We start from the raw sequence: 24,838 nt of genomic DNA on the forward strand, positions 1-24,838 counted from the left end.
TCAAATAATTTACAAAGAGACAAGCTGTATTTTCAGAAAACTCCACAGATGACTGACTTGTACATTGACTGGTGCTGAATGCAGCTTGGATAACTTGAGCACCCTTGATTTGTGGTTTAATGTCTCTTAATGTATAAATGAACTAAGTAATAGTGATGTGAAGGTCACTAGCTGTAGCAAAGGATTGCCTTAATATGAGAAATAGTTTATTAAAGGCACTGTGTATTTTCAGGCTGTACTGAAATCAATAGTGTGTTTAATCTTTGGGAGGTGCTCCCTGGGTTCAGTCCTGGGGAATAGATGGCCAGTTACTGTTCCATTCACTGGTAAATTCCAGAGTTAAAAATAACTTCTGTAAGATTTACCTTTTCTTTAATTATTGTTTTCTGTAACAGGCTACAGTTCTCAGTTCCTTTCTGCCTTAGAATAAATAATCAAGAGACAGACAAGTTTAGCACATTAAGATTTAAACTCTTATTGGGAAAATACACCATCACGATAGCTTGTAATGCAGTATTATGTACCATTTATATCTAACTAGATAACATTGTTTAGCTTAAATTAATTCTGTTGGCTTAATTAATGCTATTACTTTAATCCATTTAGGAAGACAAAAACAACCAGGAAAGCGTGATGGTATCAGTTAGGACAACAGATACAATATCAATTCCAACTTCCCACAAAATTCCCTGTTGTACAAATGGTGCAGAGGTTGTCTCAGCCTCTGCTGGGACTAATGCCAAAGTTTTTAACCGTGCTTCCATTGGCAATGAGGTTTGTTTGGCCTGTTTTGTTTGGGTCACCCCTTGCAGCCCTGAGCAAATGTGCTCTAATGGCAGGTTTGAATGTGAAAGTCAGCATGAGCATTTGTCTTCATGTCTGCCATGGAACTTGCTAAATTATCTGGATCTCTCCGAGTCAATACAAATTAAAAATACGTACAAGGTTTCTAAGAGAGTGATTGCTATTCTAGCAAGTTCATTAGCCTTCTGAGGAATGCTGTTGGCAGGCTTTGTTTAGCAGAAGTCCAAAACAAAGTAAACCAAAAATGTCACAAAATGAATTGCAAATCAATTGGCACTATAAATGTGAGAAATAGGATGTAGATGAAGAATAATTTAGGGAAATGTATATTGTTCCTGCAGGAATCTTAACTGCACGAATGGGAACAATGCTGAAGATTACAGCAGAGAAAGGGGAATAACTTGATTAAACAAATGTGGGCCATCCAGTTTTTCCAAATATACTGGCAAAACCAGGCTCCAGGCACTATTTACTTTGTGGGAAAAAAAAAAAGAATTCTTCAGTGAGGTCTTTTTATTTTTTTCCCAGCTCTCTGCTTCTATTCACATCAGACAATTTGATTGGATTTGTGACATTTTCAGTACTTCCACAGTAAATAATTCTTGCCCTGCAGATGCTTAGTGCAAAGAAAAGAAAAATAAAAGGACAGGGAGGATGGAACTAGGTGATCTTTAAGGTCCCTTCCAAGCTGAACCATTCTGTGAGTCCATGATTCTATTTCCTTAGTGTTTTCAGTCTGTACTCTGGAAAAAAAAAATGCTGAAAATGAATATTTCACTCTATAATTTTATGAGAATGAGTCAAAACCAAAAATTAAGTTTAAAGGAGGAAACCAGTGTCCTAAGGTGGATAAGAAGCAATTACTTTGCATTCTTATCCCCAGTTAAGTTCAGGTGCAGTCACCTAGAGCATCCCTGGTCAGCTGCTGCTGAAGGGGAGGGAAGAGGCTGCTCCTCTCCAATTTAATCCAGGTTTTTTGAGAAATTTTACATGTCACTGCTACTGTTCCCATTACTCAAAGAGTCATAACAGAAACAGAGCAAAGCCTGAGTTTTAACTCCCATAGCAGAATGCAATGGTAAATCCAGCAGGGAGGAGAGAGAAGGTTGCAGGCGACACAGGCAAGGCTGATGTGCTCAGTGCCTCTTCTTCACTCTCCACAGAAAGGTTAAATGTGACAAAAGGTTTGACATGATCAGAATTAGCAAGGGAACATGAATGCAAGGGAGAATAGGGAAGGAATTGAGTATGTAGATTCAGAAATGTCTGATTTAAGGTCTGTTTACAAGGTTAAATGGCTGGGCAATAACTGGGATTTGCATTTATGGCACGCTGTCTGCTGGGTATTAACTCCCCATATGGAACATCTCAGCAAACAAGAGGGTCTTTACATGAAGCAGCTTTTGCAGGTCAAGAGATCCTCAGAGTTACCCCAGCATATTTAAAGATGCAGTTTCTAAACCAGCAGTGATTTGCTTTGAGAACTCCCAAAGGGTATAAATAGTCCCAACAGGCACAGTACACGTCTTTAGATGAGAAAAAATAAGAAAAAAAAAAGCAAGGGAATGACAGCCAAAGATTCAGACTAAGTTGGTATCTGGGGAGATGCTAACATAAATTTTTAAACAATCAATTTATAAGCTCCTCAAGCTTAGTGAGGGAGGAAGTCACTCTGCCCACAAGAACAGATGTTTTTCACTTCAGGGAGACTTCTGATATGACTCAGTCATAACAGTAAGTATGATTCATAATAAATCACTAAGGAGCAAGGCCTGTTTGAGAAAACATTATCAAGGAATAATTTTATCAATAGTCTGTAGGTCCTGATTTTTCTACTATCCACCACTTTCCTTAATGTCTCAGGTAATGAGATGTCACATTCTTGAACAATGTCACACTCAGAGGCAGTGCAAGCAGGCTTAGAATTAAAAATCTTTTTGATAAGTGGGCGAAAGAGCTTGAAATCCATAAGACAAAATTAAACAAAGAGGATAAAGTTGGTGCTTTCAGAGGAAAATTTAACTGCACCAATGCCAAATGGGAAGGGAAATAAGCGATAAGGTGTCAGGGCTGTGGCAGAAAAATGTGAATCTCTTTGTTTAAATGTATTAATCAGAGCCAGGAGCCACTGGGGAGGCAGCTGCTGGGGGCTGGACCCAGCCACAGCACACCAGGAAGGGCATGGGGAAACTGGGGTTTGGACAGAGACCAGGGTTTGCAGCTTGGTTGGTTTGGCTCAGGAAAATGGGATAAAATCAGGCAGCAGAGTCCAGGGTTTCCTTCAGCCATGGAAATGCTGCCACTGAGAGACCTGAGCCAACTTTTGCCTGTGCTCACCAAGGTGGCACCAAGCAGTATCAATTTTACTCACAGCAGACTTTATGTTCAGTGTTAGGAAAGTCAAAACTGTGCTCTAATAATGTAGTTAAATACTTGAACAATGACTCTGATAAACTGTGAGGTTTCCATGACTGACAGGCTTGGAGAAGTTGATTTAAGCATATATAGGTTGTTCATTGTACCTAATCCAGTCTGATAAATGAACTTTTGGGAGGCTTATCATCCCAAGTTTTTTACAGAAATGTGGGTATGTGTACAGTTTACTATAATCCATGCTAATAAGTCACCTTTTCATCCCCATATCTCTCATAATTTTGACTTTTTGGAGGAGTAGCTCATTTGCTTTCATATAACATAAGCCATGTAATTTATATTGACACAATGAAATCCATAATTTTAATTACTAATTGAATTTAACTTTCAGCAAGGCTCACAGATTGAAGGAAACCTGTTAAGTCCCTTTTATTCAGAACATTTCCTTCTTCACATCAAAGCAATCCATGTCCATATCAGAGTGCCCAATCAGGATTTCTGCAGAATAAACCCTGAAACTGAAGAGTTCTTCAAACAGTGTTAAAAACTGTGAGAATTGTGAGATCATTGCCAGAGAGACAGGTGTGTTTGCATGTGTCACTGGTGACTTGGCATTTTGGACATACATAATTTGCAAAGTCTTTTTCTACTTTCTTTTTCTGTCAGGACTGATTTAGTGTGTAATGGTTTATTCATGTGGAAAAGGAAGCTTGATTTTTATTATTATTATTATTTAATATTTTCTCCTAAGTGTAATAGACTTCCACTTGATTTGTGAAATGACAAATATCATACTTTGCACATTCACAACTAGAATAATTCTTTAAAGCAGTCCTGCTAATCTTGGTCTGATGGATCCCAAAGGTCAGCTCTTGACCTAGCAAGGGAAGTCTCCTGAATGGAAGCACCTGCAGAGAAGAATTCCAGTTTATCTTGGAATATCCCTACCTTCATTTAGACTTCTGGTAATTATTTGAGCAAATGTGCACCTTATTCTCCTAGGCCATGGCCAACCTGTTAAATAGTTTTTTTTTTTTTATGTATAGAAAATTACATCACTTACTCATCTTATCTACATCAGATGATTTCAATATTGATGTAGGAGCTGTAGTTTATTAGGAGAATGTACTTGTTAAAAAAATCTATACAGGAGTTTAATTGTGATATTAAATTCTAATTATCATTAACAAAATTGAGTGACTATTTGAATAGAGCTTCATGCTTTCTCTTAATAGGTTATGTAACTGAAATGAAAATACATTGATTTTTGCCCCTGGCCTTGTAGTACAGGTGAATGATGGGGCAGCCTGCTGTTTGAGAGCTGGAGATTGAGCAGCCAGGACATCTGACAGGAATTGTGTTTGTGGTTTGGGCGATGACTGTGGCTGAAAAATCCCACTGGTGTGATGGCCAGGTCAGGCTCAGCTGTGCAATAGCCTTGCAAACCATTCTGGTAATCAGACAGGTCTGACTGAGGATAAGGCATAAAAAAGGGGGAAAAAAAGTTCTGTAAACTTGAATGTGGCCTAGGTTGCAGCTGAGCAGTCATTCAACTTCCTTTCAAATATTCTCTAACCTTATTTACATCTTCCACAGGGTTAACAAGGCTTTATTCATTTACCTGTTAGCTGTTTCAGTTGCATCTGGTTATTTTTGTTGTTACCACAAGGATCAGTGGCTTTGGGCCTTACCTTCTTCTCACATGCTGAGCCAGCATAGCCACATGTGCAAGCACAGACATTTGGTCTGATGCATCTGCTCCCAAATTAGCAGTTTGGCTCACAAAGTGCCACAAATGAAGAACAAAATTCTTTGGAAATGCACTTATTCTAAGTCTTGTAATCAGGATGTGAATATTTGGAAATACTGAAAATTAAAGATGGTTTGTCATAGGCTTCTCATGCCTCTGTGTCTCTTATGTTTACAATTTCTAGTATTTCATTTTTTTCCCATTTATGGGGGAAAGAGAAGACTGACAAAGTAGTGACCTTGGCTCAGTTGGAAATGGATCAGTACAAGGCCTAAATTTGAAAGACAGGATACATTCTGGGCATTGATGGTTGGGCAAGATTTGTGACAAAATTGATTTTCTTTTGTTCCAATTAAAATAAATTACAGCTATTAAAAGAGCTGACCTCTAGCTGAGATGAAAGAATATGTTAAAATATGTACTCCCAAAGGTGGTTCTATCACAATACACAAATAAATGGGAGAATTTGGTGAACTTCACACTTCACACCTCTGGAAACCAAATAAGAATATGTGATTTCATGGTCATAGAGAGTTATTAATGAACTACTTATCCCAAGGAAAAAAAACCCAGAGAAATGTTTTATCTAGAGCACCACTGCATTTCTAAAGACCCATCAATTTGAAGATATTCTGTAAATAAAAGAATCAGTGCTCTATTATTTTTTAAGAGAGAAAAAAGCAATTAGTCAAATTTCAGCTGGTTTTTCATCCTCATTAGCAATATCCATTGTTATGACATTGTTTTGGCATAGAGGAAAAAGAACAGCCAATTCAGAGGGCACCAATTCAAGAAGAACACACATCACAGTATTTTAATTAGATCTCATGAGCTAAACCTTCTAAAAATATTGCCAGAATATTGTATCCTAGTTTCATGCAGTCAAACTAAGTGCCTTAAAAACTGGTCAGATGTGACTCAACAAGTGGTTTCTTACATTTTCTTGTGTGGCACAGGAGTACAGGAAGCTGCCAACCATGCTGAGCTGAAAATAAAGTAGACACATGCCTGTGAACAATTTCCTTCATGATGGAGCAGGATGTTCCATCAGATTTAAATGAATTTGCTGCATTCCTATGAGATTTTTATTTTTCCTACAGAAGATCAGCTTAATAAATTAAGTGGCTGAAGGACCAAATTCTGCAATTTCAGTTTGTTGCACTTAGGTTCTGATTCAGACATGGATTTAAGTTGGTGCAAAGTCTTTGTGTTGAGATCTGAAGTCTCAGAGATAGACCAGGGCAAACTTTTATAGGAAACACACTGTGGGATCCTAAGGCATCCAAAAGTGATTCTCAGAGTTATAATCATTGTTATAATGACCTTGGCTGCATGGAATGATCTGGAATTTGTATTGGGCTTGTTCTGTCAGGTTATTATCCCCATGAGGGGGCAGAGTGAGGAATGTTAAAATCTAAATATCTCTAACAAACTTCACAGCTTTGGGGCAGAGAAGCAAAGAACCAGGTTTGCTGCTACTCTTACACATCTTAAAGATGAGAGTCTGTAACCAGCTTGGCAAAAGAATGTTTTTATGATCAGGTGGTGAGAGCTCATGCTGTGTCACAAGCACTGCCCCAGAGCATGTCCAGAATGAAAGCACACACAGACCTGCATGTGCTGGTGACCTCCAGGTGCTCCTTTGGGAAAAGCCAGCTGTGCCAGAGGCTGTGTGCTGTAGGACTCCAGTGACCTGGAGCTGTGAACTTGCCTTCCTGGTCTATGAGTTTGTTGATGTATTCCCGTCTCTCTGAAAAGGCAAAAGTGCTGTTCTCTTGAAACAAATTTTAAGGAGGAAACTTTGTTTTGTTGGGTGTCTGTTGCAAAAATCTCCTTAAGATACAGAATAGTGAACTGCAAACCTTAGAATTTCTCCTTTTTCTGAGAGGGCAGGGGACAAGTTTGCATTCTGGGTGTGGAGGGGGCAGAGGAGGAATGAAATCACACTCAGGCTAGAACAGGGAGCTTATAATTTCTGGAGTGCTACTCCAGCTCTTCCAGGAACCTTGAAAGGACAGATTTACAATTGGAAAATTAGGGTTTGGCTCACTGGAACAAAACCATTTCCCAACAGAGATTGCATTGTCAGCAGAAAAGGCTCCTTGTGCCCCACCCAGTTTTGTTCCACTGTATGGTAAGCAGGAAGAGAGAGACCTGTCTGTGTTAATATTATTAGAGAAAGAATTGTGTATATTTCTATTATTTGTTTGATATGAATATGGGCTGGAGAAAAATGGAAGCTGGGTTTTCTTTCATCTTGATAGCAGATAAAATAGGAACAGGTAATGCAAAGATAAGTGGATTTTCTGCAGATCCCTATAGCATCTGGGGGTGTTCTGGTACACATGGGCATTAGATGAGGTACTAGGATTTTGTTTTCTGTCTGTGGTTTCCCTGATTCTTAGTGTGTGAAAATAAATTTTACAAAGGAAATATATTTCCTCTTTTTTTTCATCCTTTTCTTCCTATCTCCCCATGTTCAACCCCCCAGCTTCTTTCTGTAGTGCTCAGAAAAACAAGAGCTCAGTTAGGAGAAAAGTTAAAAACATTTTGGAGGAAAATTGGAATTGACATCACAGAGGATAATAACAGAGCTGAAGTTCAAATGAATATTTCATAAATGTATTTACAAGCGATGCTAAGCCACTAAACACTAAAAATGACACCAGCTATGTATGCATTATCCTGTACAGATTCAGCAAAGTCATTTAACAGGCTAAGCTTATGTTAAAATTATAATCAATAAATGCCAATTACAGAAGGAGTTTTATCCCTGCATGTTAAAAGAACAGAGCTATAATTTGCATGCGAATGGCATTCTTTTCAAAATTATTTGCTTTTTTTTAAGGTTTGGAAGGGTTACAGAGGAAAGCTTGAGGAAATCCTGCCTAGGATGTTGTTCAAGGCAGAGAGAGAGAATGGGAAGAATATTGAGGAAATTATAAGGCCATAAGCTTGACACTTATAACATGCAAATAAAGAGAAGTTATTCTGAAGGGCAATGAGGAGCCAGTATGGGTTCAATAATATTAGAACAGAAGACAGCAGCATGAATTTTAATGATGAACATCCTTCACAACTACAACCTTCTTATGCTTTATAATTAATTGTTAGAATTATACCTTGATCCTGCATTCAGAGCCTTGAACAACAGACCTGTACCCCTGGCCAGAAGCCTTCTGACTTTACTGAGCTGTGTTTTGGGTGTATCTGTCAGGGTGATCAGGTTCTGCTGCCAGATGCTCGTTTCTTTGGCCCAATGTTTCCTTCTGAGCCCAAGAAAAAGAGAGATGTGAGTTACCAGCACAGGAGGCAAGGGGAAGCCACAGGCATGGAGCTTTAAATTGGTGTCTGATATGGAATAGGAATGGAATAAGTGATGGAAAAACATGGTGACCCTGGGATACTGTTTCTTTCTTTTCAGAAAGGCAAGTTTTTGGATATTTTTGCAGCCATGAAAGCTAAAAACAGTCACACAAAAAAAGCTTCTAATGGAAGAACCCTCCTCTGTGACCGTGTGTTCACAGGGGTCTCAGGGTGAAGGAAGAGACGAGGATCTGACTCCATGTTTCAGAAGGCTGATTTATTATTTTATGATATATATTACATTAAAACTATACTAAAAGAATAGAAGAAAGGATTTCATCAGAAGCCTGGTTAAGAATAGAATAGGAAAGAATGATAACAAAAGCTTCTGTCTCGGACAGAGTCTGAGCCAGCTGAATGTGATTGGCCATTAATTAAAAACAACCAACATGGACCAATCAAAGATCTACCTGTTGCATTCCACAGCAGCAGATAATGATTATTTACATGTTATTCCTGAGGCTTCTCAGCTTCTCAGGAGGAAAAATCTTAAAAGATTTTTCATAGAAGATGTCTGTGACACTCCTCTATAAAGCTGCTCTTTTCTATAGTTGAGACATGTTGAATATTTCAAACTACTTTTTTTAACCTGTTCTTCCAAAAGGTTATTTCCCTACATTTGCAGCACAGTCTGAAAATTGACCATTATTCCTTAAACTATGCCCCTCAAAGTCACAGGTATTTATCAAGGCTAACGTGTGTATTCCCCCATACACCTTATTTGTTGGGACAAATGACCTATTTTATTGATTCTCTTTCAGAAGCCATTCTGCTCAGTTACAGATGAGTGAGGAAGAAAACTACTCTTTTGACTGACCTCTTTATTTACAGTCTGATAAAGGAGGACTATTGTGTTTTATCCATTATCAATGTCTGCTGAAAGTCTCTTTTGCTCTTGCCAAGTTCTCTAGTTGCAGCCAGGGGCCGGTGAAACTGTAAATACACTTTCCTGCACAGATGTCTCTGCAATGTCATTGGGAGTTTGACTGATTTTAGCATTAAGAAATCATAATTCACTGCATGACATGCACATGCAATTTCATTGTGCCTCATTGCAAAAGAGACAGAGTTTCTGCCTGTGTGGTTGCATCTCCAAAATGTAGCAGAGCTGCTCCAAATTAGTTATAAGCTCCTTGTTACCTTTGATATTACAGCCCATTCTAGTTCTCTGAGGCATTTTCAAAATATTTTAGACATAAAATTATTCTGCCTTAGACATTGCCAATCTTCATTGCAGTAGAATGGAAAATCTGCTCTAGGATACTGTGAATGGGTTTGTCTGCTAAAGGGCTGAAGCCTTTTGGGTTATCACTTGTGGTAGAGATCTATTGCTTTGTTCCTGGTGGAATGTGACAAGAAAATCTGAGGCATCAGTATTTGAGGCTGTAAATAGTTAAATTATTAAAGACCTAAAAGCAGAGAATGTTTTGCCTTTTTTGGTTTAGTAGAAGGCTGAAGGAAGAAAGTGCTTATAGAGAGGAATTATTGTGGCAGCTGCTGCCTCCAAACATCTTCTTGAATTGTCCATGTGGTCTCAGGCCTTTGTGAGTTAGAAACTGAACAGGTGGAGGTGATCTGGGACTCTTATGAAAGATAAATCAAAAAGTAGATGTCCAAGATTATTTCTTAGTATTTGTCCATTGTTTCCTTTGTTGGCTTAAGAACCTGCTCTGGCTTTATATCTCAGTATAAAGGATTGAAACAACCTGTTCCATCTGGGAAATGTCCAGAAAATAGCAGTGGAAGTCTCTGTGTGTCCTGTGGTTTAGTCACCCTCCCCAATGTGTTAGGAAGTCAGGGAGGAAAAAATGAGGGTATAGATGAAACCAGTATCTGCATTTCCATCACCACCATCCCGATAAGGGCACTCAAGTGAATTCACAGGCTGAAAACAAAGAATGAAGCTGGGATTATCTAATCATCTCCCACCCTTGAAAAAGCCCCTGAGAAAAAAAAATTCTGCCCTAATGGATTCTGGATTACAGAGTGATTGTTGAAAAAACCTATACTCTGAATTGTTACTTGTAGAGCGAGATGGAATATTTGCATTATGAAATGGAAACTATTGAGATTAACAATTTAAAAACATAGAAATAGATAGTATGAATCAAATATTAAAATATATGTAGTTTTGATTTAATTCAGTGTCATAGAATAAATATGAAATAATATATTCATATAATGAAAAATATGTGGCAGCTACTACTTTCTTATGTTACAATGTGAAAATTTTGCCGGTTGTTGAGTTTAATAGCCAAAGTCTGTGGTTAAAGTGGTGCAAATCTAGGTTGAATTCAGCCTTGCTGATGTTACAGTGGAACACAGAATTTGGGAATACACATCCGAGCAAGACAGGGGTGCTGAGCTCAGGGAAACCTCAGGAGCTTAAATGTGACAAAGCAGTTTTGCACAGGGGAGTGGGGTGATGAACCAAAGAGCTCCTTGCCAGAAGCTGAGGGGTTCTGGCAGAGCCTCTGGGCTTGGCCCACTGTCCCTGTGCTGCTGGGAGATGGGACAGAGGCCAAAGTAGTACAAGAGCAACAAAAACAGCAACCAGGGGTTGGTCTCAGCCCTCTGTGCTGCTGCAGCCTCTGCCAGGGCTGAGGAGGAGATGAGCAAGGGAGGCAATCAGGAGGCTTCTCGTGTTTAGACAGATAAATACATTTGTTCCATTGAGTCCAGGGTTTGAGGGAATAGCCTCCCATTAAACATGAAACATGACTTACTTTCAGGGTTACACTTCCATACCTAACATCTGTGAGGATGAAGGTTTTCCTGTTCCCCTGCTTCCCCCCTGCCTCGCTGTGAATACCCTGGAGCAGCATTGTAAGACCTCACCATCTGCTGTCTGACAAAAGTCTTCTCTCCTCTTTAAAAAAGCAGAAATTTGGGGTTGCTATGGGACCTGGGAGTTTCAGCCAGACCCTTTTGGACAAAAAAAAAAAAAAAGATTTAACCTCCCACTATGGGAAGAAGTAGTAAAATCAGAATGACTAGCAGATGAAGGGATTTGGATCAAAGTTTCAGAGGTTAGATAAATCTATAAAAAAATTACCTGGCTTGTGTGCCTGCATAGGACAGCAGAAATTGTTAATGCTAGTCCTACTTGCCTTTCCCAGGAGCAAGCACGATTTGTTTATTTATTTTATAAACTGAGTCAAGAATATGCCATCAATAACTTTAAACATTCCCATGTTTGAACTAGAAGACAGCTGGCACAAAGAAACAATTACACAGCCATTGGGAGTTAGCTGACAGAAGATTTCCATAAGTAATTACGCTCTGTGAGTGTGAGGGAAAGGAAGATAAAGGAGATAATGACCTTTACAGGGGATAATGCCTTGATATTTTCCTCATACCCTTTTGCTGTGAAGCTAATGGCAGCCACAAACTGAAGTGACCCTGGATGTAATTGGCAATAACAGATCTCTTCCCATTCCAGGTCTTCCAACCCCCCCCAAATGCAAATACTTCCAGCCACCTTGGTCAGCCTGAACAAGCAGAATTTACAGGGTCAGGCTCTAAGGTTAGCAGACACACAGAATTTCTGTGCTTAATGCCACTTGGGTATAGAGAATGGGTACTCCACTTCCTTTTCTCCTTGGCCTCTCCTTTTAACCTTGTATTTCAAATTATTTAATTTAAAAAGTACTTATTTTGTCTGACAGGTTGATGTCAGCATCCATGTGAGAAAAAAGATGAGTCAGGCCTCTTATATTGAGTCTAGAAATGTCTTTGAAAGTACCAGTTTTACTGGCAGCATAGGACAGTTCTGACAAATCAGAGGAAGAATTCACGTGCTAATCGTGTTAGGGTTGACTTTGACAGGTAATAGAATCATGGAATCCTTTAGGTTGGAAAAGACCTTTAAGATGCCTGCGTTCAGGCACAAACCTGACAGAATACACACACAGGAGAAAATGCAGTGTGTAAAAAGCTGAGGTGGTTACAATCTGCAGGAATGAGGAGCACTCACGGGTCTGGCAGAGCGTTCCCACCCATCCTGCGGAGCACTGGCAGATGTTGGGACCCACACACTCCCCTCCATGGAGACACCTCTGCAGGCAAACAGCTGGGAAGGGACATGGAACAAGTGAGAGCATGGATGGGATGGGTCTGTGTGCTCAAGAACTGGCTGAGAGGTCACCTGCTAGGCTTTATTCCATGTGGCTGATGTCATGAATGAAATGAAATTTGAACTTTTTGGGATAAAGTAGTTAATTAAATTGAGAAGTGTGTAATGTTAAGTGTTTGTTAATACAAGTATAATAATAGTGTAATGCTAAGTGTTTGTTAATACAAGTAACTAAATGTAATTGGTTGTATGAGAAACTAATACTGTTGTGTATTTATGGAGGGGGAGTGGAACCAGGGAAAAGATAAAGTGGCAATCATTTTAAAATACCAGGAACTTTCTAGAAACATTACCTCATGGAGCACAATGTCAGCTAGAGCTAAGATTGGAGGAAAGATCAACCAGTGAGAAGTGAAAATACCAAAATTATTGGTTCAGAACAATCCAAACTATAAACCAATTAAAGACAGAAAGAACAGACCTGTCACAACACAGATCCTGAGCGCCCCAATCAGCTGAGTTGAGAGACTTTGAAAGGCCTGAGGTGCTGGACACCCAGGTCTTTCCTTGGAGTCAGTTTCCCTGGAAATATCCCTGTATTTTGATTATAGTTACTAAGTGGTTGATACAAGTCTCTGGCTTATCCAGGGGCTTTGCTTCCAGTTGTTCAGTTTTGCAATTAACAGGCTTACCTTTTTTTTTTTTTTTAATGCAACAAGCCTAATCTTTGTTCTTTAAGAAATTTATTTTTTTTAAGCCTGTTCACAACAGCTGACTTCCAAAGGAATGGGTGTGTTCTGTTCATCACATCATCAGTACGATGATCAGAATTCTTTGATATTTTCTTCTTAAGAAATTTATCTCTGATAACTGTCTACTGTGAGACTTGGCATTTCTAATGCTTAGCTCATCATCAGCTAAGAATAATCTCTCTATAATACATTCATGCACTACATATTCCATGCAAAAACCAAATATTTTCATGGAAAAGTTTGATATGTTTATTGCATATAGTTTTTGTTCAGAGATCCTGAAAGAGTGAGTGCATGATCTGGTGTATATGTATGAGAGACACTTCCTTCCTTCAGCATTTCTGAATAAATTATTAATATTATAAATTCAAGCCACTGGTTCTGAAATCATATTTACTAGCAGGACCTAAAGGGTAAGAAGCCAATATTTTAATCTGGTTTACATACAGTATGTCATCTTGATTATAAATTTATTCAGTTTATCTGTCAACTTCATGGTAATGAATAGCCATGTAAGGAAAAATATTCCTGGAAAATATTTTAGGGTGAGAGGTTTTTTTTTAATTACATTTTTATGTAACTGTAGTCAGAGTTACAGAGTAAGAACACGTCATTCTCCAAATTATGCACCGATGACCTTGAGAGTACATCAGTTTGGAAAGCTTTATAGCAGGCTTTAGATAGTTCTGTACTTTGAAATACATGACATTTCTCTGCAGAATATAACAAAATATGTGAAGCTGTTAAAACATAAAATCAATGCTTCAAGTTTAATACGGTAAAAATGAATTTCCATAACAAGATGTATAACAGAGCTGCATGAAGCAGAACCAGGGTTCCCCCACACAGCTTTTTCTCCTCTGCAAGCATCAAGTGTTTACAGCATTTTGTAGTACCTGTACTTAAAACTGTTATTTCTTCAAACTGCTGAAACAGCAAAACAGATTCTGTGCTGGTTTTTAGTATTAGAAGATTGCAAATTGCTGTTGACTGAGCTAATGAATATAAACTTTGATGGGAGCAGAGGTGCTTACGTTTGCTGCAGTGCTTTCCCCTCCAGCCAGACGGGCAGTCACAGACATTGGGGTGGACACATCTCCCCCCATTCATGCACGTGGGCTCACAGACACCTGCAGGAACAAACAAAGGAAGAATGTGGGGCTGGGAAATGAGGGGAGACTTTAGTGGGGGCTCACTTGCTTCCTTGCGGAAGGTGAGTTGGCTTGTAATTAAAAACAAGAAACAGGAAAGTGGTTTGGGATTGAGAATCTGAAACACAGAGCCTTGATATGTCCCAGAAATCCTCATGGGAAATGCTGTGTCGTGTGGAAACTCTTTGGCTGAAGCTTTAGTAAGGGCTGCCTCACCAGAGAAGAGAGGCTGATTACAGAGATTCTCAGAAAAGCAAGTGGAAAGGCCAAAGATTGTTGGAGCTTTCACTTCCATGTGGGGAAATTCCTTCTTCCTGTTCTCAAATGTTCATTTAGATAAGAAGAACCTTGGTGAGGATGGATTGTTTTCACACCGTTCTGGGTGTGATTTTGCATTCAAGCAAGCATAAATCCTAAAGATCTATTCTTCCCTTGCCCTCTTGAACCATTACTTTTTAAAATACTTACCTTTTTACTCTATTCTTTTGTACAAATAAGATGTGAGAGCTGAGTTCTTTCAAACACAAGAAGCCAGATATGTTTATTTGTTGACTTCATGAAAAAATTGAATACCTAGTTTTTGTGTCTTTGATTAAGCTGTACTTATCAATGTTGTTTTAGAACATTTAACATTAAAATCTCAAATTTCTGGGAAGTCACACGGCCTGCTTTGATGTAGGTAGGTGCCATAGGCAGGTACCCAAATTCCTCCTGTCCTGTCTCTCCTTGCCTGTTAAGGTAAGTGCAGAAGAACCCATCAGAGGCTGGGTAATTCAGAAACATGGCAGTGCCAGTATGGTGGGAGTGGGAAAGATTTGCATTTTACATGGAAGGAGGCATTGGATAATTGGGTGGAGTACAAAAAGCTGTGTAACACAGCAAGAGGCTGCACTGGGCTAGGAGAGCCAAGTCAGGAGTTTGGCAGTGAAGCTGTGAGAATACATTTGTGCCCAAGGGCTCCTGCCATGCCCAAAGCTTTGTTTGCACAGTGGAGCTGGCAGAGACCCCTTCCCACCCGTGGAAATTGGTGTTGTTCCTCCCTGCCTGCAGGGAGGGGAGGCTGTGGGACACCCAGCTCCTCTCAGCAGAGCAGCTAAAACCCAGCAGTGCCTCCATCAGCCCCCAGGCTGTGCTGCCTTTTTGCACATCAGTGAGTGTTAATGCTGCAGCAATCCTGACTGCAGAGCTGTCACTGCACACAGGACTCTGCATGACCACAGTCCCCCCTCAGACCTCTGCTGTAGGAGCTGGAATCCTGATGGAGCCTCAAAATAGGGATGATTACTAAAAGACAGCATGCAAAAATGCAGCAACTTTTATTTGATGGGAGAATAACCTTTTGCTCCTCTCTCAGGGATGATCAGGCATTTTTAAGTAGGTAGATTTAGGTTGCCTAATTATTGCTGTGATGTAGTGAAATATTGCTTTTGTGGCACTTTGTGTGCTGGTCTCTCCCTTCAGCCCAGATGCTGCTGCCCTGGCAGCTTTTGGAGCTGTATTGCTGCTCTTGCTTGGCTGCTGCATTTGCATTTCACTCTGTGCCAAACCTCCTGGATCCCTCAGCATCCTGACCTGCCCTTAGGCAGGGCAGGCATGGCCATGATTATGGGGGCTGCTTGGACCCCAGCCCTCAAACTGTCATCCTCCATTTCCTTCCTTCTCCACCTCTCCTGATCCATGCTGCAATCTTGGCCTCTGCTTACTCAGGCTAACAGGGATCCAGGGTTCTTGCTGAGCTGTTTAAAAAATGCTTCAACCACTGGTTCAAACCTGCATGAGTTCAAAGGGTCATGGCCTCCATAACTCTGAAATCATTTAATCTCTTATTTTCCCTCTTCCTTTTTCTCTCCCCTTTGATCTCACATCTCCAGTAAGAGATTTTTGATCCACAATCTTGGATCAATTCACATTTCAATTATAAAACAGCTCAGACATTCAGAATTTAGAAAAGATGAGCCCAAACCATGAAGTTTGGTTCCAGATTTAAAATCACTTTGTGCTTTTTGATATTCGTGGACTGTAATGCCCCAGCACTAACCTGCTCTCCTAAAATCACTTGAAAATCTACAGATTTTGTTTTGAGATAGTCTGAAACTTGGACAATATCTTCCCACAACCTCTTAGAAAGCAAAATCAAGGAAAGGTAATGAGGACAGCAGCACTTGTTCATATGGATATTTCACCTTTTCTTCTTTCTTTTGTTGCTTACATTTTCTGTACATTTTTAACCTTACACAAACAATCGCATTCCTGTTGTTTTTTGTTTCTTTTTTTCTTTGTACTGACAGCAGACAGCTGTAAGGAATCAAATTAGTAATTCAGCAATGGTTTCAGCAGCAGGTGGGGTCCAGTCTTGATCTGAATAAAACTCATAAGTTCAAACTGACATTTGACTTTCCATTTCTCCCTTTTTTTTTTTTTGCTCAGTTGCCATACAAATGACCAGGTAGCTATGAAAATATAGCATGAACTGCCTTTATTACTTATGGCATCTCTGATTTCAGTGTTAAATCCAAATGAGTTCAATTCAAAGTGAACTGAGGGTTCAAGTCAGTACCAAACCTGTTCTGAACTGGAGGAGCACTTCTGCCTGCCTGCCCTCTGGGGAACAAACTCTCCTTTTGCCAAGATATTCACAAGCACCTTTAGGTAAATGAATGCAGTGTTACCTCTCCCCTTTTCCTTCCTGACACCTCCACCTTGTCCTCCCTTTCTTTAACTTTCTTAAGTACAACTCCATCTCAATACCCATCAGGCAGACTTCAACATTTGTTAATGATAACTAGTTTGGATCCTTTCTGGTCCCACTCCTTGGCCTCTGTGGAGGAGTTCCAATTTCAAAATAGCAAACAAAAATGCTAGAGCCTCTCACAGGAAAACTAAATAAATTATCAGACACTAGGAGAGCAAATCAAATTATTGCAATCCTCCCAGGTACTGGCATGACTTTGAAAAGATTAAATTTTTTTTTTTTTTGCCCTCCTCTTAAGAAAGCCCTGGCATCTTGACCCTGAGAGAGCAGGGTTTGGTAAGTTTTCCATCTCTCTTGGGGACTAGTCCTAATGCCATGGGTATAAACACATTTGTGTGGTGTTTCTCAAGCCTTGTAATGTGCCACAATTCTGTAAGGCCACCATTTACAGCTCAGAACCACTTCCATGGTCTTCTGCTGGCCTGAACTGGTGGGTTAGATGGGGTCAGCCTTGCTGAAGGTGGTGATGCAGGATGAAGGAGCAGTGTGGTTCTGTGCTGTATTTCAGAGGAGGGGTGCTTTTGATAAGGTAACAAGCAGCTGCAGGTGTAAAGATAAAACACAGGTGTTGCACAGAGCATCACATAAAACAGGCACACTCCTCCCACACACTGAAAGGCATTCACAGCTTGCTGAGTTTTCTGTTTAATGCAGCAGCTATTTCTCTTTGATGGCTTTAATGTGTTTTGACCTTACAATCACTTAAAATTTCCTGTGACCCTTTTCATGGCTTATCCCCTCTAGGCTCACTTGACACAGTGAAGTGCTTTGTGAAACTCTTTTATCAACCTCCATGAAGCTCCATACCAAACTCTTCAGCCCTAAAATCTCTAAGGTATTCAGACCTTCTGCTTTGTCAGCCAAAGAGAGGAATTTGCCTTCAAGATAAATATTTCTGTGGATTACTAAAACCCCCAACACCTGAAATGTTGTGTTTGAAGTGAACCTTGTTCTCCTGCTGTGAGTAGCACCGGCCATGAACACCCACAATTTCAGTGACTTCTGCTGCCTGCCTTTGTTCCCATTGATCTGCAGCAACATTCCTACTAAAATATAAACACTATGAAGCAAATTATCTGTTATGTAAAACCAGATGGGACTGGGGGCCAAGTTAAGCACTGGACATGCTTTGCTGGGTGAAGGGTCACTATTAAGCAGCAGGATCTGCTGACCAGATACAGAGATCGCAAACAGCCAGACATGTCCTCCAGACCTCCACTGCTTCTGTGGATTCTCAAAACCTTTCCTAGTTTAACCTAAGCCACCTTTAGACAAAAGGAACTCATTACACTGTTTCACACTAGAAGGAGATAATAAGTAGTGAAAAGCTTTTAATTTTGCTGAAATAAGATACATCACCACCCTCAGAAAGTAAAGAAAAAAAAGAGGAGGAATATTACACCATGGCCCTGAAATCTTAGAAGAAAGAGATCTTCTGCAATGTTTCAGGAACTGAAACATCCTTGTCCTTTCCTGGCCACGAGACTGCAGAGACTATTTCTTTCTGAATCAAAATTGCCTGTCATCAGGTATCCTGAGCCAAGGCTCTGATGAGGAGACAGTGAATCAGGCTGCAGTGCTGATTAGAAGGTGTAGTTTTCAAAATAGCTTTTATTTTTTTCTCTCTCTCTCTCTTTTTCCTCTCCTGTGGAAGCTGAGTAAATTGACCTGCTTCTGGGTGCATCCTGCCTTTGGATGGAGGAGAGAAAATAGCCTCAAGCAGTAACATCTGTGTGGGCCAGCTAAGGCAATGCATCAGGCTGTATCTTGCTGACAAAGAACACAGAAAGGCAGCCAAAAGAACACCTACTGGTAGATACTTCAACTTATCCCTTAAGTCACCATCCCTGTGCTGACATTTCTGGGTGATTCACAGGCACTGCTTTTATTTCTGGCTGGTGTTGGTTTTGAACTGATGATTTCTCTGTGGGTCCAGTGAATATTTCAACTTGTTCTATTGCTCTTCTGTGGAGCAGGGAGCTTGATCAGCCTCAGGTTTGTTTTTTTTTCTATGGGTACATGTTGTTTTAATGTTTGTTTCCTCCTTGCTGCTTAGTGGTTACCTTGATTTGGTGTGACATTCTCAAAAGCAGAGAGCTGTAGCTGGGGAGATACAACCCAGTATGGACACAGAGCATGGGACAGATTTAAAAATATCACTGACTGCTCTTGCCAGGAAAATACAGCTGGCAGAAGTCGAGCTGTGGACAAAAATGAAGCCAGTAAATGTGAAAGAAGTGGATTTTGTGCTAAAGCTGGCGCTTCTAGCCCTTTCAAGTGTTTGTAGGTAAAATATATCAGCTATTGATAAAACAAAATGAAGGTGGAGAAGCTCTGTGCCAGGAATGGCATGATCATGGCACTGTGGGGATGTTGCTGATCCCTTTCACAGGACACAAACTGGAAGGTCAGACCAGCAGTTTCACCAAATAACACAGTTTAATTGATCCACTGGAGGAAGGCTCTCCATCTCTCTGTGTGCATTATGCACCCGAGCAGCACTGCTCAGATGAAACATTATCCTGACTGCAGAAGGGGAACAACTCTTTGGATTCTTCTAGGCTCCAAATAAAGATTTGATCTTGCTGAGTGATTTTCAATCCTTTAAAATAAAAAATAAGAAATAAATTAAAAATTATCCCCAAATGGGTGTGTTCTGGCCAAAAAAAAAAAAAAAGATGTTTCTAACATAGGACAACATTGTTTGGATTCTACTGGCAGAAACTAGTGGAGGTAGAAAAATGTCATTCACCCTTTAGAGGGTATAACTGATGCTCAACAGATCATTAGTGAGATGGATGTACCAATATATCTGCTGCTGTGAAGGTCCCAAATGCACACAGCTCTGAAAAACACATTATGGATTTGGGACACCAGCAATTTCTAGTCCCCTTTTTTTTCTGCTTCCAAGGGCAGTGAGGAAATAGTTTTGCCCATGCTGAGTTTTAGGCACATATGTTTTCCCACAGCTTGATTTTATATGAAATTCCCCATCTGCCTTGGTTTGGGTTTGTAAATAAAGGAATAAGTTTCTCTACAAGCTCTATCTGAGTAACCTCAGATGTGTGATCCACTGAATGCCAGTAATTATAGGCACAGATTAAATTTTAGGGAGAAAGAATACTTGTCATATAATAAAATTCCAAATTTTGTGCAATGCTTGAAAATTTGAATCCTTTTCCATATCAAGATACCAATCATTTTGAGGTTTGCTCACCCTATTTCTCGCTTCATGTACCTCTGACAGAGATGCAAAGCACTTCTTCAATAAATTACCTTTCTGAATAATAAAAAATAATCTGGTAGAAACCTCTGAGGGATGCAGTGTGGGAGAACAAATTACTACAAGACACAGAGGAAGCTGTAAATGTAATTGTGATGGTTGTGGTGACAGTTTGCATTTCTAATATATTCACTTTACCACAGAGCTCTAACAATAAGAGTTAGTTTGCATGACCTAGCACACATTTCAGAAGAAAAAAATGGTCAGAAAAATTGCAAACCATATAGATAGCAGTGCAATGTCGGTGCTTTGCCTAATTATGTCTGGGTCTTCATTCTGATGTGTACTCTGATATACTTACGGGGCCTTTTAGAGATATTAAAGCAGGAAATAAATCTAATTTAGTTATTAGTTCAGTAAAAATGAGAAAAATAATTACTACTATATGGAAAAACTACTGAGCTGCCAGGCTGCCCTGCCAGAGTCAGTGTGTGATGCACTGCAATCCTGTCTGCTGTCACGTTGCTCTCAGCAGCTGATAACATTTTCTGTCAGCTAAGGAGGATCCTGATCTCTCCATCTCTACCTCCAAAAGATTTCCTGGGTGTGGCGGTGTTCACAGGGGTCCCAGGACGAGGGAAGAGATGAGAACCTTGGCTCCGTGTTTCAGAAGGCTTGATTTATTATTTTATGATATATATTATATTAAAACTATACTAAAAGAATAGAAGAAAGGTTCTCATCAGAAGGACAGCAAGGAATAGCAAGGGAATGGAATGATAACCAAAGCTCCTGACTCTCAGAGAGTCCAAGCCAGCTGACTGTGATTGGCCGTTAATTAGAAACAACCAACATGGACCAATCACAGATGCACCTGTTGCATTCCACAGCAGCAGATAATTATTGTTTTTCTTTTCCTCTGAGGCTTCTCAGGAGAAAAAATCCTGGCAAAGGGATTTTTCAGAAAATATCATGGCTACACCTGGGACTAAGTGGCAGGCAAGAGTCCTAAACCTCAGGAAACCAGTGGGGAATGTCACTGCCATACAGGCAGGGGACTCCCCACTCTCCTTGGACTGAAATGTCTCTGTCTTGGTCTCATGATCTTCATTTTGCCTATTGTCAGGTGACACTCTGGACATGCAGTAGTATGTTGGGATAGCTGTGGAATACTTCAGCACTTTGAAGAATGAAACCGCCATAAACAAAGCACGTGTAGGTGCATATTTAGATGTTTGGGGAATATTCTGCTAGGAACTGTGAGATTTAGAAACCATTAGTAAATCCTTTTTCTCATTTACAGACTGGTTTTAGTCTGATTGCAGCACTATTAATTTGAAAAAGCCTAAAGCTCTACTTTATTCTCAGCTTTGCAACTGTTAGTGTATAATTAATGTGGGGAATTGCAAAGTATACTCTCAGCACAGGTTACATTCCCAACTTGTTAGGGGCTTGAGTTTGGTAACACTTTCTCTTCATTGAAGAATGCTCTGTGTTTTATTAGGTCAGTGAACCATTCCAGCCTGCATATAAATTGTTCTGCTGAGCTGCTTCCTTGTCATGCCTGAATGAGAAGTGAAGGAGGGCTCGTACACACAGTTTCTCCTCTGCTGGTTGTTTTTGCAGCTCTGTGCTTGAGGATGACCTGCAATTTAGGCCATTTGGGCTCATTCTCCTTGCCCTGAGCAGGCTGAGGCACTGCCTGTGCTTGGTGCAGTTTGGTTCATTTTCATCTGTGCAAAAGAAAAGGGAGATTCAAGTCTCAAGACAAGGGGAGCAGCCACAGGGTGCAGTGGTCTGGCTGATAACCCAGCCAAAAAATGAGGACTTGGTCAGGAAGTTTGGAATAGGAGTGCTGCCTGCACTGGCACTGCACCAATCTCTTCATCACCCTGTTATTTTCTGCCTCAGAAATAAGCTTGAGCTTACATGGAAATCAGTGCTGGTGAGGATTGTCTTGCTTGTGTCTTTTTGTGGATAAACAGACAACATTAATCTCCATGACCATCTGTCCTCTGGGCTTTTCAAGTGGTAGATCCATTGCTCCTTTTTTAAGAGATGTTTAAAAAATATTTTAATTGAAAAGTAGATCCCCAAAATGTTGTTTCTTAAATCAATTAGTGGGCAAAAAGCACTTTTTGTCACACAGAAGCCCACTGCAAAGAGAGATGCAGTAATTCAGGAATCCTTTTTCTTTTGCTTTGAGCATGCTTTTACATACAGCAGCAGATCTGGCCCATTTCTTCTGTGCATTTAAGATACAGGTAAAGAATATTAAAATTTAGATGTTCTACTCCAGTAAAATTCATGCTGTAGTCTGGGGATGTTTTGCTTATGGAATGAATAAAAAATTTAATAACATTTTTGGGCTTGTTTAGGAAATATATTCAGTTCTTACCCAGATTTATTCTTGTTCCCTTCCTGAAAAATAAATTTAGACAGATGCATGTACTCAAACCCCCTATTAAAATAAATGCATCGCCTACATATATATGAAAAAAATGACTTTTTAAGAAAGGCCAACCAATGGTTTTGTCACAAATCCTTACTAAGGGTGAGCAGTGAGGAGCAGTGCTCTGAGAGCACACCAAAAACCAGGTTGTGCCTGAGTCACTGTCTCCTGTTGGGATGTCACAGCTCTCCCTGTTCCCCCCAGGCAAGATTCACGGATCATGTTTTGTTCAGCTGAATAGGAAAGACAGCAGTAGCCTGATTTTTTTTTTTTTTTTTTTTGTTTGTTTGTTCATCTTCTGTTGTATTTCCTGCCCAGGGGATGAAGATGACATCTAATGTGGGATCTCAGCACATCGTTCCCAATGTCCAGAGATGCCAGGAGAACCCTTGGGGGGGTCTCGGAAATCCTGGAATGTTGCCAAGAGTGTTTGGTGGCTTGATTTTGATCCATCCACAGAAGTGACAAGAATTTGAGGACATGAGAATCACTTTAGAGTGAAGGGTGTAAAAGGGACACATTTAGAGGGTGAAATATAAACTTTAAGGTATTTGGTACAGGGGGGTTATGGAGACAAGATGGAGGGATCAGGGCGTGTCTCGTCCTTCTTCTTTCTTCTTCTTGTCCTCCATCTCCTGTGGTGATGTTGGCACTTGGGGATTGGTTTATGGTGAAGGTGCACTTGCCAACATGGGTGAAAAGCATTGGAAAATAAAGGTAAATATTATGTACATAGATTTTAGTATAAAAGGACATGACCGCCCCGTGGGTGGTCAGAGTGCCCTTGGCTGCTTTGCAGATCAGACCTCTGTTGGGCAGACAGAAAATTTTGTAGATAAGAAACAATAAACAATCTGAAGATCGAAAAGCTGAAGAGTCCAGACTCGTCCTTTGAAACGCGTGCCACCCAAGAACCACACTACCCGTGTCGGGGCAGAGACAGACAGCCGGACCCGACAATCTAATATGAACCTATTCTGTTACATAGACTGGAAAACCAAGTAGGAACTGAGACCAGTGTTTCTTTTTCCTGTGTCTCCAGACTGGGCACCAACCAGGGGAAAAGCCAGCCCACAAACCTTTGTACTTTTGTTGCTTTGAACAGGAAGCTACAGGTCTGCTTGCTATAAGCAGCTGCTCATTTCCTTCCAAACACCCTCTGTTCAAGCATATTTGCTGTCCAGGAATCCTAGACAAACACTTGTTGCTTTTAAGCACATCCTTGCTGTATGAAAGGCAAGTCTGATGTGAATGATTTCTCCATCCATTTGGATGAGATACATGGTTTGTTCCCTGCTTGTTTGTGTGGGAGGGTTTGCTGGACCTTTGGCTTGCAAACTGGCTGGTTTTTGATAGCTTAAGTCAATCTGGCTACTCAGTGAAGGCATTGCAGAGAATATATCACACGGTGTCAAGATGACAACTCGGTGGGAGTCTGATTTGTTGAGCAGTAAAACTTCCTGCTTATGCAGCTGGCGAGGCAGTAATGTACAGAAACATTACCTGGGAAGGCTGGAATGTGGGAAATCAGTGACTTTCACAATATGACATTGCTTAGCAAAAAGCTGCCTTTGAAACCCAGTGTTCACATTTCCAATTAGTTTGCCTCTAGCTCTCATGCAAGGAAAGTCCTCATGCTACCAGGAAGGGAGAAGAAAGGAGGAGGGAAGAGGAGCAAGCAGAGCTGGAGGAATGACTGTGAGTTATATTGCCCACTGTGAATTGGCTATAAATCCTGGCTTGCAGGAATTACTGAAATGGAGAAATAGTTATCTCCTAACTCTGAGATCCAATCTGCAAAGCCCCAGTGTCAGTGGGATGATTTATGTGATACAAAGCCCAACACAACGAAACAGAAGCACACAGAAACTCGCTCTCAGTTTTACATGGGGAGCAAACCCCACATCTCTGGCTGTGTTGCCTGGCCATGGGGTAGCTCCAAAAGAGAGGCTGAGGTCAGGCTCCAGGTGTGCCTGGTGTGCTGGGAAAGGCAGGTGAGGATGCTGTTCTCCCCTGACCTCTGCTTGCTGATGAGCTCCAGAGGGAGCTGTGGCTCGCCTTTTCTCGCTCAGAGATGCGCTCACAAGGAGCAGACAGCAGAGGAAAGGAATAATGTGTGGTCCTGTGAATCCCTCTTCCT

The 24,838-nt window shown here is 40.5% G+C and overlaps 1 protein-coding gene across 1 annotated transcript in view; it reads right to left on the reverse strand.

Moving 5' to 3' along the window:
* Positions 1-4,943: 4,943 nt before the first annotated feature.
* The window catches only part of LOC136558957 (von Willebrand factor D and EGF domain-containing protein-like), a 170,991-nt gene continuing 151,096 nt past the window's right edge, over positions 4,944-24,838 (reverse strand). Inside the window, exons 26-28 of the mRNA XM_066553782.1 lie at positions 14,155-14,250; positions 12,270-12,365; positions 4,944-4,966 (exon numbers count right to left, since the gene is read on the reverse strand). Coding sequence (XP_066409879.1) covers positions 4,944-4,966; positions 12,270-12,365; positions 14,155-14,250 — 215 coding nt within the window. The remainder of the gene's footprint in view (positions 4,967-12,269; positions 12,366-14,154; positions 14,251-24,838) is intronic.

The sequence above is a fragment of the Molothrus aeneus genome, chromosome 7 (assembly GCF_037042795.1).
Source record: "Molothrus aeneus isolate 106 chromosome 7, BPBGC_Maene_1.0, whole genome shotgun sequence".
NCBI lineage: Eukaryota > Metazoa > Chordata > Aves > Passeriformes > Icteridae > Molothrus > Molothrus aeneus.